Here is a 17469-nt window from a genome sequence, read left to right as displayed (position 1 = left end):
TTTTACAACTAAACACACCCTATAGTATTTCGGAAAAGAAAAAAAAAACCTAGCTGCATCTAGTCCAGAACACACCACACTGGACGACCTGACTCCTCTTTCCTGGCATGCATTGGACTCCATCGATCTGCAAAACCTTCTAATTGTGGTGTTGTGATAACGGCAAGGGCAGACCCAACATTCAAGCGCTGGTGTCACATGACACCAATGGCTTTCAGCCCGACCCAAGTACCCCTTTCTATTCTGCAGTGAGTGATACCAGCAGGCCCTGCCTTGTGACACCATCGATCTAAAATCTTGTATCCACTCAAGGATAACGGCGTGGAAGGAACAAGCTAGTTTGCAGAGCAGGAAGGGAGGAGGGGCAACAGTGTTGCTATGAGAGGGATCGAGAGGAGGAGAGAGGAAAGCAACTAGCGGTGTCGTTGTGAGGAGGGCAACAAGGAGCATGGCAGTTGTGGGATACGCACGTGGTATATAGTATTTCTGAATGGGCAGAGCTCCTGCCCTATTGTTTCATGATATATGGTATGTTTGGTTTGTTGCATCTGAACTTGCATATACAAAAATTTGTATCTGCTCATACATTTCTGTACAGAAATCTGTTTGGTTGTCCGCATGGTGGATGCAGCCTGCGTGAGTCATCATGACTATATGATACGTCAAAACCTAGTTTCACTCACATTTAGACTAGACAGATACAGACTGCATGAGCTACAGTGTCAATATGACCTACTCATCAATCTCAGATCACAAGGTAATTGCATCAACTCATACAGACAACTAAACACCTTTATAAATTCACTGCATCCACTATTGTATCCACTTATATAACAGATAAAACACTCTTCTTAAGAGCTATACGATTTCCTCGTACTATACAATGCAACTCCTATTTTAGAACTAAACAGACCCTATAGTATTTCGGAAAAGAAAAAAAAAACCAGCACACCACACTGACGGCCTGACTCCTCTTTCCTGGCACGCGTTGGACTCTATCCATCTGTAAAAGCGACATACCAACAGCACCACCGGCATGCACGCACGACTTGGAGTCAGTCGTCGGTCACCCGCCGCTACCTACTACGCGTACTACTTTTCGCCGGAATGGGATGTTGATTTCTGCTTGGCCAATTGTTCGTTCGATCCATGCCTTCTTCAACGGCCGCATACATATGCGTTACTACGTACTGTCGATCTGATCAGTGGTGGATTCAGAATCAAAATAACAGTTATTTTATATATGTGATTATATATATTTTATCCGTTTAGGTGTCGAATTTATTCAGACAGAAGGTGTCATGTTCGGTCCGTCTAAATATCCTATTTATTCAGATAAAAAAATATCATATGGTCTAATGTAAATAATATATCCTTGAAAAATGAAAGCTATATGGTGTCTCCTGTGCACCACGTGGGTCCGCCCCTGGATCTGATTCGATGGATCAAATCGAATCATGCTCTGTTGTTCTCCCTGACTTGAACGAGAATTAATCTCGGTCTGTTCTTTGCAAGAATTAAGCTCTGCAAATATATAAGACTCTGCTCAACTGCTCAGGTAACTAAGGGACGAACAGTGGATCTGAATTCTCAATGTCACAGAGAAGTATGACACGGTACAACCGAAAAGAAGATCGAAAAAAAAAATGCCAGCAGCCATGGATGGAGCAAAGTGATCCTGCAAGAATGGCAAGGTTCCGTGACTCTGTCCCTGAAATGGATGTAGCTAGCTAGGCCTTGACGTTGACGGTGTACTCGACGACGGTCTCCCCGGTGGTGGTGCCGGAGTCGATGGTGTGCGCCTGGACGTACCCCCGCGCCATGCGGAACTTGCCGCTGCCGCCGACGATGCTCATCTCCCTGATGTTGTTGAGCACCTCGTTGCGGCCGAAGATGGCCAGGCTGCTGCCGTTGTGCTCCCCGGCGGTGAACACGAAGTTCATGATCATGAGCAGGCCGAACGTCTTCTGGTCCGCGAACGTGTAGGTGCCCTGCGCGCGGCCGATCTCCTGCGAGGACGACCGCGACGGGCCCGTGGTGAGCGGGTCGTCGATGGCCACCATGGCGCCGAAGGAGGTGGAGGAGGTGTTGGACGACGGCGCCTGCGCGATGCGGATCGCCGTCGGGCTGGTGCCGCCCACCACGTCGTGGAAGTAGAGCTTGAACGTCGTGAACCCGGCGTCCGCCGCGGACACCGGCGTCCAGGTCGTCGTTGCCAACGCCGCCGCCGCGCACAGGAGGAGGATGGCTACCGTGCTGGCCATGATGCTGGTGGTGGAGGTGTGGGTGATACTTCCACGGAGATGAGGTACAGGTGATATGTAACGGCGGGTGGTGGTGGGAGTGGTTGGTGGAGTGGCATCTCCTCCGGTCGGTCTCGGGGCAGGTGGCCTGCTATAATTGGGCCCGTAGGTGCTGTCACCATCGTCATCTTCTTCCTTTCGCTCTTTTCCTTCCTTTGCATGGCAACTTTCGTTATTAAATGTCAAAGTCGTTCGTCGTTCCAGCACTAACGAACATGCGGTGACCACACGCATCATCTATACTCCTGTAAAAGAAAACGAGTGGGGATACATTCGAATGATTTCTATCTTATATTTTACACGATGAAGTGGTCGATCAAAATTAGTCTTTTATCTCCTCCTCTCTCAATTATTTAAAAATTTTAAATCAAATTAAAAACCTACAATTAATATGTACTATCAATATTAAAAATATTAAGATATTATTATTTTCTTCCATCTATAAGGTGCATCCTCACTTTTTGCTTTTTAATTATTATTTCTTCTATAAAAATTTTTGATCCCATCACAATATTATTAATTCAGTGTGTGAAATCCGTGCATGATTGCTAGTTTCGATCAACGAAGCACCTACGATTTGATATTGGACTAGTCCTGCTTAGTACAGCTGAAACTTATAGATTTTTTTGTTGAAAAACTGCTTATCTGAAAAGTTCTTATAACTTCTGAGCAAAGTAGTTAGTTTATAGGTTTAATTTTTAGACTCTTAGCACATCAGCTTTTTAGAAAAGTTGATCTCAGCCTGTTTATGAGTTTTTAGTTTATTTCACTATAAACCAATTTATCAAAAAATACATAAGCCAATAATAAATTTAATGTTTATTTCAGCTTATTAATTTATCAACTCTTCTAAGAAACAAACGCTCTCAGCAGAAACAAATAGGACCACGTCTAACCGAACCGAACTGATTAACAAGTAATGGCTAGCTTAAAGTTTACATGGAAGCCCAGCTACACCTATTGCCTGAAACAATCGGTGTTCTTTCAACGCGCTCGAAGTGAACGTCTGAAACAGGCCCCGGCGGCCTGGAACGGGATTGGAGAATTCGTTTGACGCGCGCGGCAGAGTTGAGGTGTTCAGAACTACCATTTTTCTCCCAAGTACATGTCGCACTCACGCCGGCACACGCGCGACGTCTGTAAGATTCATGTTCTTCATCCAGCGAGATGCGCCGTGTGCATGGGCTGTGCAATCTTGTTAAATCGCTATGTTTAACCGCCCGCCGCATCGGTCCCGTCGCTCAGATTAGGGGTTTGATGGAACGACATCATGATGAGGATGATGATTATAATATAATAGTTGTACATTGTTAGTGTGTTGTGCGTTGTAGGTTGTAGCTAACCAATCACTCATGTGGTCCTGGAGGCTCTGTTCTGTAGTGAGTGGTTGGTATTGTAGTGTCTTTGCTATTGAGGATCTCCTGACCTACCATACCAAGCCAAGCCTCTACAGCAACCAAGACAGCTTAAATATATAGAGTTGTTCTTCTAGTTGAAGTATAAATAAATTATTTATATTTTTTATCAGCTTAAGTTTTTGGATGCAATTAGTTGGTGTATGTATCATCGAGTTCGAGTCTTAGCGGATGCAATTAAATAAAAATTACATCCGGCTCCTATTTATATGTCCGAGGCTTGATTTGGCAATTTACATGTGTGTGTTTTTTATCAAAATGGGAATATCCTATTTCTATGTTAGAGTGTTTCTCTCCCATTACGCACTTGATTTTCTGTGCATCGGATCCATGCCAAGGTTTGTGTTCTTCTGTCTTCTCCTCCTTCTCCAATAAGGTTACCGAGGGGTTTCCTCCGACGTGGGGTTAGCATGGCAGCAAGTTGCGGTAACAGATCCAGCAGCCGAAGCTACCGAAGACGAAAGGAGGAGGATGGGGCAGGGGTGTCACGTTGTGGATTGGCTCACCAGTATGAAGAAAGAGTTGGAAGGAGGAAGAAGACCCGGAGGTTGAAGATGAATGTGAGCTGTTGATCTTGATTCGATAGCCGAAATTCCAATCGGTGGGTGGCTTAGAAGCACTTGCATCAAGTGTCCTATAGCCAGACCCGTGTTTGATCGTTCTGTTTAGTTTCTCAAGTCACCGTATGATTTAGAGGTTTGCTAAAACGCATCATGATGAACTGATGAGTTTAATGATAATAATAGATGTACTTCGTTAGGAAATGTCACTCCGTATGTTATATCTCAGCCATCCATCCCACACATTTAATACTCATCTATTCGTTGATTTTTTTCACCTATCTTGTGATTTTTTCACCTCTAAATCTCAACACAAATAAACAGACATGATAAGTCATACGTCCACATAAACTAGTGAAATTTTCATGTTCATACTTCGTTATGTTCTTCCTAGCTTGTTCTGTAGCTGACCAACCCCACATGTCATGTTCCTTTGCTCTTGAAGGTTAACCATGGTCATCGGCCTCATCTCTCTCGGAGAAGAAAGGCAAATGGATACTCTCGGACTCAGGTCGAAAGCCACAGGCTACGAGTTCATCGTAAGAAGCATCAGGAGCTGCTGAATCTTCAGCCGAGCAGAGCAGGCTGTCCGAAGCCCAGAAACCGAAAGAATCCTGGTGTTGTAGGTGTGGATCTAGGCCTGCGCGTACCAAAGAGCCTAGGCCCCCTTTTTTTGGGAGACATTAATTTAAGGAAACTAGTGAAATATCTCGCACGTTGCTACGGGGTTGCATGAGGAAAATCGACGTGATGTCACGTAAATAACGTTGCTAAATTGAACATATGTTATATGTTGAGAAAAATGACATTATGTCGTCCAGAACTAATTTGAACATAGTTGCTTTTAAAATGATGCAGTCCTTCGTAGGCCATTAAAGAAGATATTACTTGAGATGTAAATGATGACTTAATTTAGAAGCAAAGAATAATAACGATGAGAAACATTGGCTTTCGAGATCTTTAGAATACGTGTGATCTCTGACTACTAAGTGAAAACAGTCGAAGATTATTACATCCATCACTTTTGAGACCATATCTTGGACCTCCAGCATGAGGTTGACACTATTCCAACTCATCATAATGAGGATGAACATGTCATACATATCGATGATCTTACTGTATGTTTCGATCCTTGGTGCCCCTACCCATGCTACAAATGGTTGCTCCTCCTCCACCACCAACAACACAGGATGGTGGTACCGTCTACTGGGAGTCCAGATCATCTTCACAGATCAATCTAAGTCAATAAAACTAAAAGCACTGTTTTACTACCCGTTGGCCTCACTTTGTGCATTAATTTCTTGTATCGCATTTTTTCAATTTCACAAAAGGTCAATCCCAAAATGTACCATAATAGTAGAAGGTATTCATCTACATCATTATGAAATGTCTAAGTGTCTTGTAACCAAGTTGCAATGTATTGTCCTTGGCCTGCCACTATTTGCCACATCAGTTCAAATGACCACATCATCAATAGCCTTTGGCACTGCAGAAATGAAAATACCATGCTTTGGCACAGAGGATTCAATACTCCTCACCTCACTGAAAACATTTTAGACCTATAGCATAATCATAATATAGCATCAATAGCTTTTTCAGATGACAAGATGGGACACTGCCAACCATAATAGCACAATATAGCCTTTTCAGATGAGATAAGAAGCCCACACAGACGAATCAATACCCTTGGTCCCCAGCTCATGATCATTCCTCGCTACATCCAGTCCATACACCAACCTTGTTTATGCCTATATAAGGGGGGACCCAACAATGGTGAGGCACTCTCAACCCACCATGACTCATTGAACTTCTCCTCTAACAATCACACCATGTCTTTTAGTTAGCCACAAAAATATCATATTGTGCCCCAAAGGATGTAGGTTCTGATGTGCTTAGGGATGGCAACGGGGCCGGGCGGGGCCGAGGGAGTGTTCCCCGTCCCCGTCCCGATCCCCGAACTCCGATCCCCGCCCTGACCCTGAAGCACATTTCAAGATATTTGATTGGGAATAGATTAAAATGCTAATGTATCGGAGGTCCTTAGTCATGAACCGATCAATGTTTATTTTCGAGATATTTGATTGGGAATATATTAGAAGCTTGGAACAGCCTCGTAGCTAAGGTAAACACCATCAAACTCACTGATCAACCTAATAGTTTTAGCTGGTCTTTACACCAGAGTAGACAATTTTCTGTTAAGACTATGTATAGAACAACAATCAATGCTAGCATTATACAATGTGAAATTTTCTTATGGTGTTTGTGCCTTCCATTAAAAATAAAGATCTTCTTGTGGTATTTACATAGCAGGTTGATACTTACAAAAGACAACTTAATTAGATGAAATTGGCAAGGTAATGAAGGATGTTGTTTTTGTAATTGTAATGAGACAATTCAACGTCTCTTTTTCTATTGTGAATTTGCAAAGTTCATATAGAGAATTGTTCACATTTATTTTGGTCTACGATCTCCAACAGATGTTGCTAATATGCTTGGGTCATGGCTAAATGGAACTTAGATATGTCTCAAGAAACAAATTATGATTGGAGCAGTTGCCATCTGTTGGGCAATTTGGCTTAGTCGAAATGATATTATTTTTGACAAAAAAAATCAAACCACTCTTCTATGCAGGTTATCTATAGGAGTACGCACTGGATTCGGTTCTAGTCATTACTACTAAAAGAGGAGGGAAGAGATGTGATGAAGGCGGCATGTTGTCGGTTGGAGACCACCACGATGGACATATTCGTCAAGTTTGGGTGGTGGTTTAGCAATAGATTAAGTATTTAAAGATGAACATGCCTGTTTGTTTAAATCTCTTATGTTTTGGTGTCGTGTGTTGGCTATTGGGTAGGTGGAGTCTATCCTAAAGCAAGAACTTTTGTAATAAGAGCAGTCAGATACATCTATGGATGTAGAGGTCGAACAATTTCATTGGCTTGATGAAATAAACTCCCTCTATCTAAAAACAAAGAACTGAGGAAGCAAATAGTCACGAAAGGACCAATTTGTGTGATATAACAAACAAAATAATGTGAAAGAAAAACTTAATTCCTAGGAGAAAATCGTCTGAAAAAGAATTGGCTCTTAGAGCAAAAGAAACTCTCTTAAGTGAATTAGCCAGATCATTGTGGGTTCTAACGTGTCTCAAATAAATAACTTTTACATGTTCTAAACTCAACCCTTGAATTAATTATTCACAAATATCTATCATCTATAAATTACACGTAAAATTTTTAGCTGATCATCAAGCACGATGATTCATAGTTCAAGCCACATGAGCAAAACTATGTGGAATTAATCCAATTCTCCACTTCAGGATCATCCATAGAACTTGAACAACCATAGTTAAGGAAGATGGCATAGAATAATCCTCCATGCGGTGGTAGAATTTATCATCACCACGATCAAATCAATCTTTCTATTAGTAAGAAAAGCTTAAAACTCACTCGAGGAGCAAAGAGTACTTGCTAACCTAGATACAGCGTGCGGCGTGCCTATCTTAAGCTCTCTCAACTATAATGAGCCCTCGGGGTTACAATGGATGCCAGAACGAAGAAAGGTGAAGGCCGCGAAGATCTCACCAATGCTGGATGCATTTGATTAGTCCGGACCGTTAGACCTGACTTCAATCTATATATACTATACACACGTGATGGCCGGAGCCAGTAGCCTTCCTCATAACAATAATGTGACTGCTTACCCAATAACATGTCCGCGTTAAGTAAGAGAAGTCACCTCTGAGCCCTATAACATCCTCCTGTTTTGAGCTTTGACGTGTGTGTTAGGAGGTGAAAATGACTTGGATAATTTCTTATAGATCATATGGATATGAGCAGTGGATTCTTGGATAATGTCAGCTCAGATAATACTATAGATAACTTTTGCCAATGTGTTTCGAATTTGTGAATAAATTATTGAATTGTGAGGAATGGTCAATTTTACCAGACTTCGGTCTCGGGTTATTTTTCGCTAGTGTTCATTTTATTGGTATTCATGCAATCTCGCTGTGATTTTTTGATTTGTGGGCTTTGAGGTGATGGCTTTTGAATATGGAATGGTGCGTGTTGGAAAACTGGTTGGTTACGGGATGAAAAAAGACTGCTGGAATGAGTTTTCTGTGATCATTTGCCGTGTTTTTTCAACAAAAAGGCTTTCTGTGATCCTATAGCTGAGATATTTCACAATTTGAGTGCGCCTTTTTGTTAGCAACCCGTGCCAATATATGTTTGATTTGGGAGGCTACCAATTCTTGAATTTCTTCTCGAGACATCATGTCATTATTTATGTAAAAACAATCAACCAAAATGATTAACTGGAATTCCAATTAATCCTTGAAGGAATGAAAAATGGATTAAAGAAAATAAAAATCTAAGTCTTAAATGAAAGGATCTGATTGGAATCTAAAGTGTGGTAGAAAGAACTACATATAGTTTTTTCTACCACACTTATTGATGGGTTTGATTTAGTTGGAACATGCTTTTAGTTTTTTGCTAGGGAAATGATGGCTCGTGCTCTTTAATTCTTTCCCTTGCGTGATTGGATTTTCATGCTTCAGCCTTAAAAAAATTAAATAAATAACCCCGATGCTCCTCTGGTACCTACGGATACTCTACCGGTGCTTGGTGATCCAATACCTCTCGAATCGAAGCCCCCGATGTGAGCAGCCCATTTCCACCCAACAGTGGCGGAGCTATGCTTTCAGCAAGACTAGAGTCACTAATTGTCTAAAGCACCCATATGGGTGACACCCCGATTTATGTCAAAGTAAAGCATAAAGGACACATTTGAGAAGATACTTCAAGTGCATTCTTGACAGTACAACAAACTAGATAAAAACATAAAGCAATACAAAATTAAATGCCTAATTAATGAAGCTTTGATTCAAATAATCTCTCATTTCTTCATCAACAATAGCCTGTGAACTTGAACCTACAAAGACAAGTTGAACATGTCAACAAAAGTAAGGGATGCAAAACTACAATTTATTAGTCAACATAAGCCGCTAATCAAGAATATAACATACCACTAGCACTAGCAGGAGGTAGTCAAAGTAACTTCTTCATACGCCACTTCAATTCTTGAAAATAAACTACAGTTTATTTTGCTCGATATTAGAATTGCTAGCTCTGGTCCCTACATTTCTAATTTTGGTTCTTGTTCTGATTCTAGAGGTGGAGGAGGGTAGCTGGACCGTGTTACAGGAGTAGGAGCACGACCATAATAAGATGCCAATGTCTTGATCATCTTTATTATGTAGTTCTAAAACAAATGTACTACAGGATGCAATACAAATAAAATCATATTTAATTTCAATTCAATGTGTGCTATTGATTCTAAGTTAAATCGATTTAGAGAAGAGCAACTAAGCAAGAGCATCAACTAGAGCCCGGAGGGGCTGAGGTGCTGCACGGGAGGGGAGCTAGTTTGCAGTCTACCCGTGTGCACGTTGTGGTGCGCTTGTGCGGTTGTGCGATGCGCCGGCGCCCACCTATGCTCCTCAAGGTCCAACTAACTGTATGGTCCGTTGATCCGGACTTCTGTTAAAACCGCTCACAAGGCTCTAAATGTCATGAACAAGCTATAGACACACTGTATTATGGTAATTAAACAATACATATTGTTGTAAACAAACATCGGTAGGTGCGTTCACGTGATTTAGACTTGGATTGTGACATGTCATGGAGCCAAAAAAACACAAGGGACATTTGGCCTCTTTATGGGCCTAGGGATCAAAGTGGGACACGAAATATATCCTGATTTGAGATCGTGAGGCACTTACGTCCAGTTAGTGAGGCCCCTAGGTCTTCATGATAGGAGAGCCCTTTAGGGTCGTTCTTGTGAATGTGTTGTATTATGATTAAATATGAGTTGAATTTCCTTATGGGAGGGTCATATATATATATATATATATATATATATATATATATATATATATATATATATATATATATATATATATATATATATATATATATATATATATATATATATATATATATATATATATATATATATATATATATATATATATATATATGCTGTTCACATGGTCTTGTAAAAAAATAGTCTTGCTCTCCGGTCGATGAGGTTAACCGATTATTGACAAAGGATAAAAAAAGTCCAATATAAAATATAAATAATATGTAAGGTAAGGTTCGACTGTTATGCAAGGCCATGGCATGTGGTCCGTGTCTTCCAGCAAACTCCCTTACGATCTTCTAACACCCGAGGTTTGAATCCTCTGAGTCCTCGAATGATCCGGAGGTTCCAATCCTCCGGGTCTTTAGGGGTCTCCCATCAAATTCCTCGAGTGACGTGTCTTCGTGCCTTTGGGCCCTTCATGTATCCAAGCTTTATTATGCTGGAGAGATATCTCCATCGTTAGCCCCCTGGAGTGTCCGGAAGGAGTGTTGGAGGGGAAAGAGCTATCCTTAAAATAGAGGATGTAGCTGAGCATCGGCGTCACAAGAGAGTTACGGACAAAGACCGGAGACCGGACTTACAAGTCGCAGTAACATCAAGGACTTGGCTTGAACTGTCGTCTAAGGCACGTAAACATAATTTTGTGCCCAAACAGAGTTACGGACTAAGCCGGGAGACTGGACTGACAAGTCGCAGTAACATCAAGACTTAGCCTGAAGCGGCGTCCAAGCCACAGAAAAATAATTTTGTGCCAAACAGAATTACATACTAAGCCTGGAGACCGGACTTAACAAGTTGCGGTAACATTATGGACTCCAGGATGTAGGAAAATCCGAGGCATCCAAGTCGCGGAAAAATTGGTAGCCGTGACGAATTCCCGGACCTGGTCCAAGGTGTTGGAGTTTCAGGCCATATATGAAAATCTACGCTTGGCCATGGGAAATTCGACAATCTAGATGCCCAAGTCACTGGAGAATCTGATCTGCAGAGGATTCCCGAACATTGATGTATAAAGTAAACGCTGTTGGATCATCACACCTTTTTTAAATGAAAAGAACATCCTTTGCTTGCTGGGCTAATTCCAATCGAACTAATGATATGTTCATTTTTTTAGCTACTTTACAGTGAAAAATGATACCCACAGCTTAATGTATCATAGATTAAATCTAACCGTCTATTAGACTGAGTATTTTCATAATTATTTCCTTAAATGATTAAATTGCGTCCCATTGCGCAGGTGGCTTCGGATGCGTGTACCACAGGGTGCTGCCGAGGTCGGGCGCCGATGTCGTGTGAGGATCAATGAGAGGATCGGAGAGAATCAGAGAGGAAGAAGGAGGAAATAGCGGAAGGAGTTTGTATTCAGATAGAGTTCTCTCCAATATATTTCTACTCACACGCACGCCCAATGGGCCTAGCTGACCATCCACTCCTTGCCCATCACACGCGGGTCGGGACTGGTCCTGCGCATGCTGCGCCTGGGCTCTCTACCTGGCTCAGATGTCTCCTGCTCTAACTCCGGCACACGGGATGCATGCTCTCCGCCATGTACTGAGTCTTAGTTGGTAGATGTCCTGACATCCCCTCCCCCTTGAGGTCCTGCTTGGCAAGCAGGCGCGTGAGGAAAGCGTTGACGAAGAGCTTCCGCATCCTCCCAAGTTGCCAGTTCAGTCAGAAACGATGACCACTTCACCAGGACCTGGGCAATAGTGGACGGTCCTTGCGCCACCATTCTTCTCTGCAGGTACCTGAAAGCACTAATCAGAAGATGGTAAAACAGGAATGACCTGGTGTTTAGTGCCCATTGCTGCCTTAAGCTGAGATACATGGAAGATGGGATGTATATTACTTGCAGCAGGTAAGGCCAATTTGTAAGCCACCGAGCCAATCTTCTGAAGCACTTAAAAAGGACCGAAAAACTTGAAAGCAAGTTTATGATTAGCCTGTACTGCCACTGAAGATTGAATATATGGTTGCAATTTCAAGAATACCATGTCGCCTACAGCAAAGTGACGTTCTGACCGATGTTTGTCTGCTTGAGATTTCATCTGTGCACGCAGCAGGTGCTGATGGAGGAGACGATTTACCAATTTGCGCTCTTCCAACCAAGCAGACGATCAGTCACACGACATTCAGTGGCATCGTCAATACCCAATTAGCGAGGTGATGTGCCATAGAGTATTTCAAAAGGTGATTTGCCCAGAGAAAAATGAAAGCACGAGTTGTACCAGAATTCTGCTTGAGAAATCCATTAAGTCCACTTCGTTGGGTAGGAAGTGACGAAGCAACGGAGATATGTTTCAACATATTGATTCAAGCGTTCGGTTTGACCATCGGTTTACGGGTGATACGCTGAACTCATCCGAAACTTAGGGCCAGCCAGCTTAAACAACTCTTGCCAAAAATGACTAGTGAAGATTCTATCGTCATTAGAGACTATGGGTAGTGGCAACCCATGGAGGCGATAGACTTCATCGAGAAAGACCTTGGCAATCTGAGCTGCATAGAATGGATGAGTAATAGGGATAAAATGTTCATACTTGGAAAACTTATCAACAACAACCAACAAGGCATTGAAACGGCCAGACCGAGGAAGCCCTTCAACAAAATGAAATTATTTGCCACGAATAAGTAGGAACTGAAAGTGGTTGTAATAAACCCGGATACTTGGATCGATCGCGAGCATGGGCTGCGCAAGTTCATGTCGGAGATCGCGAGCATGAGCCGACTGCACCACCGCAACTTGGTGCCGCTCCTGTGCTACTGCCGACTGCAGGGCGAGCCGGTGCTCGTCTACGACTACATGGTCAACGGTAGCCTCAACAAGCACCTGTTCACCGCCGGCTAGCCGGCGCTGAGCTGGGAGCAGCGTGCCAAGATCGTCCGGGGCGCCGTCGCCGGGCTGCTGTACCTGCACGAGGGGTTGGAGCAGGTGGTGGTGCATCGTGACATCAAGACCGGTAATGTGCTCCTCGACGCCAAGATGAACGGCAAGCTCAACGACTTCGGCCTCTCGCTGCTGTACGACCACGACAGCAACCCGCAGATGACGCGCATTGTCCGGACGATCGGGTACCTCACGCCGGAGATGAGCAAGACTGGCAAAGCCACCACGAGCACCGACGTGTTCGCCTTCGGCGCCTTCCTCCTCGAGGTGGCCTGCGGCCGTGGGCCCACAGAAAACAGCGACAACGCCGACTCGCCGGGGCTCGTCGACCTCATCCTAGAGTGCTGGAAGGGCGGAAGGATCAAAGATGCCACGTACCCAAGGATCGGCAAGTGTGACGAGGACGATCTCGAGCTGGTGCTCAAGCTCGGGCTGCTCTGCTCGCACCCTGATCCCCGGCGCCGGCCGAGCATGAGGCAGGCGATACAGATGTTGGAAGGCGCTGCGCCGGTGCCGACTGCCGAAGACGTTGCCGAAAGATCTAGGCAGCAGCGGCAGGATATTCGGGTACAACGAGTCGTCCGACGAGTTCGTCACCATGTTCCCAACGACGTCCGAGACCACCACCGTCACCGACACAGCCGTCCTCTTCAAACTCCGACGAGCAGCAGCAGCTGATCTCCGGCTGAGTAGTGAGTAGTGCCACCTTCTCTCGTCACCAAATTTCCGAGTTTCAGTGTTGTGTACAGTTTGATTGGGTTGGAAATGGAATAGGTACAGGATTAGGTGTTGTGTAATTTTTTTTTAAAAAAAAGTAAACATAGGATATCGTCAGCCATTTTTGGGGATGACCAAAGATAATGTTTGAAGTTCCAGTCCTGACAGCTGAGGAAGTGATACACCAATCAACTTTAATTATTTCTCGCATATTTATCATATTAGCCTGGTGCATTTTCAGAAGAACTGACTCTGCAAATGACAACTGCATGACAATAAAAGGTGAACACATGAATGTTAACCAATTGAAGGTGAATTTTGTTCAGATTTGCAGTTAATCGGCCTCGAAAGAACGAAGAATACGGTAACATCATTTCTGTGAAAAAGCAGAAGTGAAGCATCACCTTCGCTCAAAAGGAACTGAAAGATATTGCAACCTGCTTACCATGAGAAAAAGATCACGAGAACCTATAACTTTACGATAAAGCCTGTTTTTTTATCAGTGATGGACTTGACCAAAGATACGGAAGATATCTGAACTCTAAATATCTTAAGGACCAAAACAGACAGTAAGTATAAATTACAGAATAAGAGGCATATACTTGTTCTGCTACATGGAAAATCATGACAGGCAACGCCAGATTTTGTCCATACAACATCACCTTACAGGTTAGCCGACTAGTTCATCTATAGCTAGCCTCAGCCACAAGCAGGGTCATCGTCATCTTCCTGGATGCCCTGCGCTACACCTTGGATCATTTCGTCATCAACTCCTGGAAGGAAGTTCAGAGATTTTGATATTCAGCTTTTATCATTACCTGCAGATAAAGTGGAAGAAAGGAAATATATATGGATGTACCTTCAATGAAGGATTCGAATTCATCTTCATTTGGTTCCCTGGACGTGATTCGGATGACTGGTTGATTAATCTCCATCCAGTTTGGCTGCTCGGCTGGGATGGGGAACAGTGCAGCTCTATTCAGTCCACAACCCAGTCATCAACTATGTCTATGTAGTCCACTGAGACAGGATCAAATGCTTTCCCCTTGCGTTGTTGTCTATGAGCAATTATTAATCAAATCACTCAATCCAGTCATGTTTTATTACCAAGCAGAAGAAGTTCTCTTCTAATAATCAATGGTAAAGTTATATGGAACAAGATGATTTAGTTACCGTTGCTGTAGCCGAAGGTTGTATTGAACAAAAGTGAGATGATGCATTCGTTGACGCTCAAAACTATTCAGTCTTTCGTCATGAATTTGTTCGAAAGGAATGAATGTCCGGTCACATCCTCTAGCACTGCAGGTTTGACTGAGAATACGGACTGCTAGACGTGTCAAATTTGGGCAAGCTCCTCCATAGGTATACCACCACTCAGCTGCAAGATCAATTAACAATAGTAAAGATGAAACCTATCAACAAGCATGGTCAAACAAAGTTCATCTTGTAACAACCTAGATCAGAGGATACACAAGGTTAACAAGGTTCCTATTCTTGAAACAAGGCTAACAAGGATTGCCAGTAAAGTAAAACAGATATAGAGTTCTCATTTGGCTGATTGAAAACTGACAAATGTAACTCATATTTTAAGGATGTCATAATTGGCAAATCAGGTAAACTAGTTCGTAAGAAATTTTGTAATACTAACCATGAGGTAAAGTACGCCTAGATCGGACAGCCATTTGCCTGCAAAAATCCTCTGCTGACTCACTCCGGTACATGTTGAGCTCTCTCTGGATTTTGTCTTGGATTTTCACATCAGAAACCAGCCTTTCTATGCAGTCTAGCATTCCTGAAAAGATTCCATTTGATATGTCACCTCGAATTCCTTCAAAAAATAGGGGGTTCAGGAAGAAACCAGCTGAATGAAGTGGCCGTGTGTGTGGTTATCCCATCTCTAGTCAATAATATTCCAGTAAGCAATGGCTTCGAGCATTGGCTGGAAGTAGATAGAATTCACAGCCTCCAATGGCACACCGGCGTCATACAAGAACCTGCCGATTGCCATACGAACCTGCTCCTTGTGCAAGGCAGCAGAACCGAAAGGCCCAGAGGTGTGCGTAACTGCATCGACTGAGGAGTAGGCTGAAGAGCCTGCTGCTGAGTCTGAGGAGCAAGTGGGGGAGTAGAGGCGTGACTCACCGTCACCTTCCTCTTTTTCTTACTAACACTCCCCCTCGTCCTCGTCTCCGTGCTCTCCAGAGGCCTCTCTTCGAGCGGTACCGGCTCGAAGTCGAGCACTTCGTTGAGCGGGATCATGTGGATGGGATTCTCTGTCTCTCCGGCGGAGGGTGGTGTGGCGTCGGCGGGGGCGGGGGCGGGGGCGGGGGCGTTTGCGAAGCGCCTGATGTCGTGGGACACGAGGGAAGAGGAGAGCTTGCGCTACATCTTCTTGGCGGCGACGGAGTCGAGGCTGCGGAGCATGGTGTCCTGGACGTCGTTGGGCAACTTGGGGCAGTAGCCAGCGTTGCCAGGGCGGCGCGCGAGGTGCTCCTTGAAGCGGTGGATGCAGCCGCCGAGGAAGTGCTTGCCGCAGTAGGCACACTTGAGGCACACGCGACCCTCGGAGCGCACCATCAGGCAGTGCTTCCACGCCGGGTCGTGCTTCTGCGCGTCGATCGGCACCACCACCTCCTCCGCCCCCGCCCCCGCCGCATCCTCCTCCTTCTCCATCCGCCGCTCGCACTGCATCAGCCACGACTCTCGGCAGGATCTCCACGAACTGCGACGCGTTCATCGCGGCCAGGCGAGGCGAGGCAACGGCGGATGATCCGATTGGAGTTAAGGGCAGTAGCTTGGGAGTGAGGCAAGTGATTAAGTAAATGAAAAACTCTAACACTATGAAGAACCCTAACGCACAATAAACCGATGGACATGAATCCTGTAAAAAATAAGTCAAAATTATAAATACTACTTTAATATATTTAAATCCTATTATTTATAAGTTTATCATTTATTATATTTTCAAAAATACCTTTATAATCCCATGATATCTATAAATAATATCATGATATAGAGAAGCATTATTAGATTGATCTAAACCATCTGATAAAAAAATTAGATAATTCACATTAATTATTTTTCACCATAAAAGTTCTTTTTTTTTTTGTTCTACGTGAGTCCAAAATTGGCCACCTTGCCCCTTAGTTGGGCACCATCTTAACATAATCATGGCCCAGCGCAAATAGAGGTTAACAGGGTGTTTTGCCCTAGCTCGTGTTTCTTTAAACAGCGACGCCGACCTTGCTCCCACTGCTGCTTGCCTCTCACGCACACAGAGAGAGAGAGAGCACTTTGCAGCGCACCCGCTGGAAGCCAATCGCGGTCGGGTGCTCGCAGGTTGGTGCTCGCAACCCGGTTGGACGCACGCGAAGAGGAGCTCGTGGCCGTGCGCACGCGGTCTGGCACCTGCAGGCTGCAGCGGGGAACCCGCAGGCCGCAGCTAGACAGGCGGGAATGCCGGTCGAGCGCGCGTCATGCTAAGGAGGCGTCCGGGCGTCCTGGGCGCGCACGCGGCACGACGAGGCGGCGGCTGGGCTCCCCGCGCGCCCACGCGCCACGGTGAGGAGGCGTCCGGGCGTCCTGGGCACGCGCGGCCACGGCGAGGGGGCGGCTGTGCGCCCCTTGCGCGCGTTGTGCCGTGAGGAGGCTATGAGCCTGAG

At 44.3% G+C, this 17469-nt stretch overlaps 1 protein-coding gene, 1 long non-coding RNA gene and 1 pseudogene across 3 annotated transcripts; 1 reads left to right on the top strand and 2 right to left on the bottom strand.

Annotated features, from left to right (window-relative positions):
• Nucleotides 1-1563: 1563 nt before the first annotated feature.
• On the bottom strand, nucleotides 1564-2352 carry LOC133901081 (dirigent protein 21-like). The gene has a single exon (XM_062342374.1). It carries the CDS (start codon nucleotides 2262-2264, stop codon nucleotides 1731-1733), a length of 534 nt encoding a protein of 177 aa, XP_062198358.1. The 5' UTR covers nucleotides 2265-2352; the 3' UTR covers nucleotides 1564-1730.
• Nucleotides 2353-12800: 10448 nt separating this feature from the next.
• LOC133900602 (L-type lectin-domain containing receptor kinase IV.1-like) lies at nucleotides 12801-13860 on the top strand (annotated as a pseudogene).
• A 416-nt stretch (nucleotides 13861-14276) lies between these two features.
• LOC133900642 (uncharacterized) lies at nucleotides 14277-16070 on the bottom strand. Of its 2 annotated transcripts, XR_009906575.1 has the most exons (5): nucleotides 15666-16070; nucleotides 15456-15599; nucleotides 14981-15185; nucleotides 14667-14865; nucleotides 14277-14580 (listed from the first exon to the last, which is right to left on the bottom strand). It is a non-coding gene; the product is annotated as an uncharacterized LOC133900642 (long non-coding RNA). The 2 variants fall into 2 exon arrangements; XR_009906574.1 differs by having other exon boundaries at nucleotides 14279-14580; nucleotides 15456-16059.
• Nucleotides 16071-17469: the final 1399 nt, after the last annotated feature.

The sequence above is a fragment of the Phragmites australis genome, chromosome 19 (genome assembly GCF_958298935.1).
Source record: "Phragmites australis chromosome 19, lpPhrAust1.1, whole genome shotgun sequence".
NCBI classification, from domain to species: domain Eukaryota; kingdom Viridiplantae; phylum Streptophyta; class Magnoliopsida; order Poales; family Poaceae; genus Phragmites; species Phragmites australis.
Note: the sequence above shows the minus strand (reverse complement) of the source record. Positions and strands in the feature narration are given on the sequence as shown.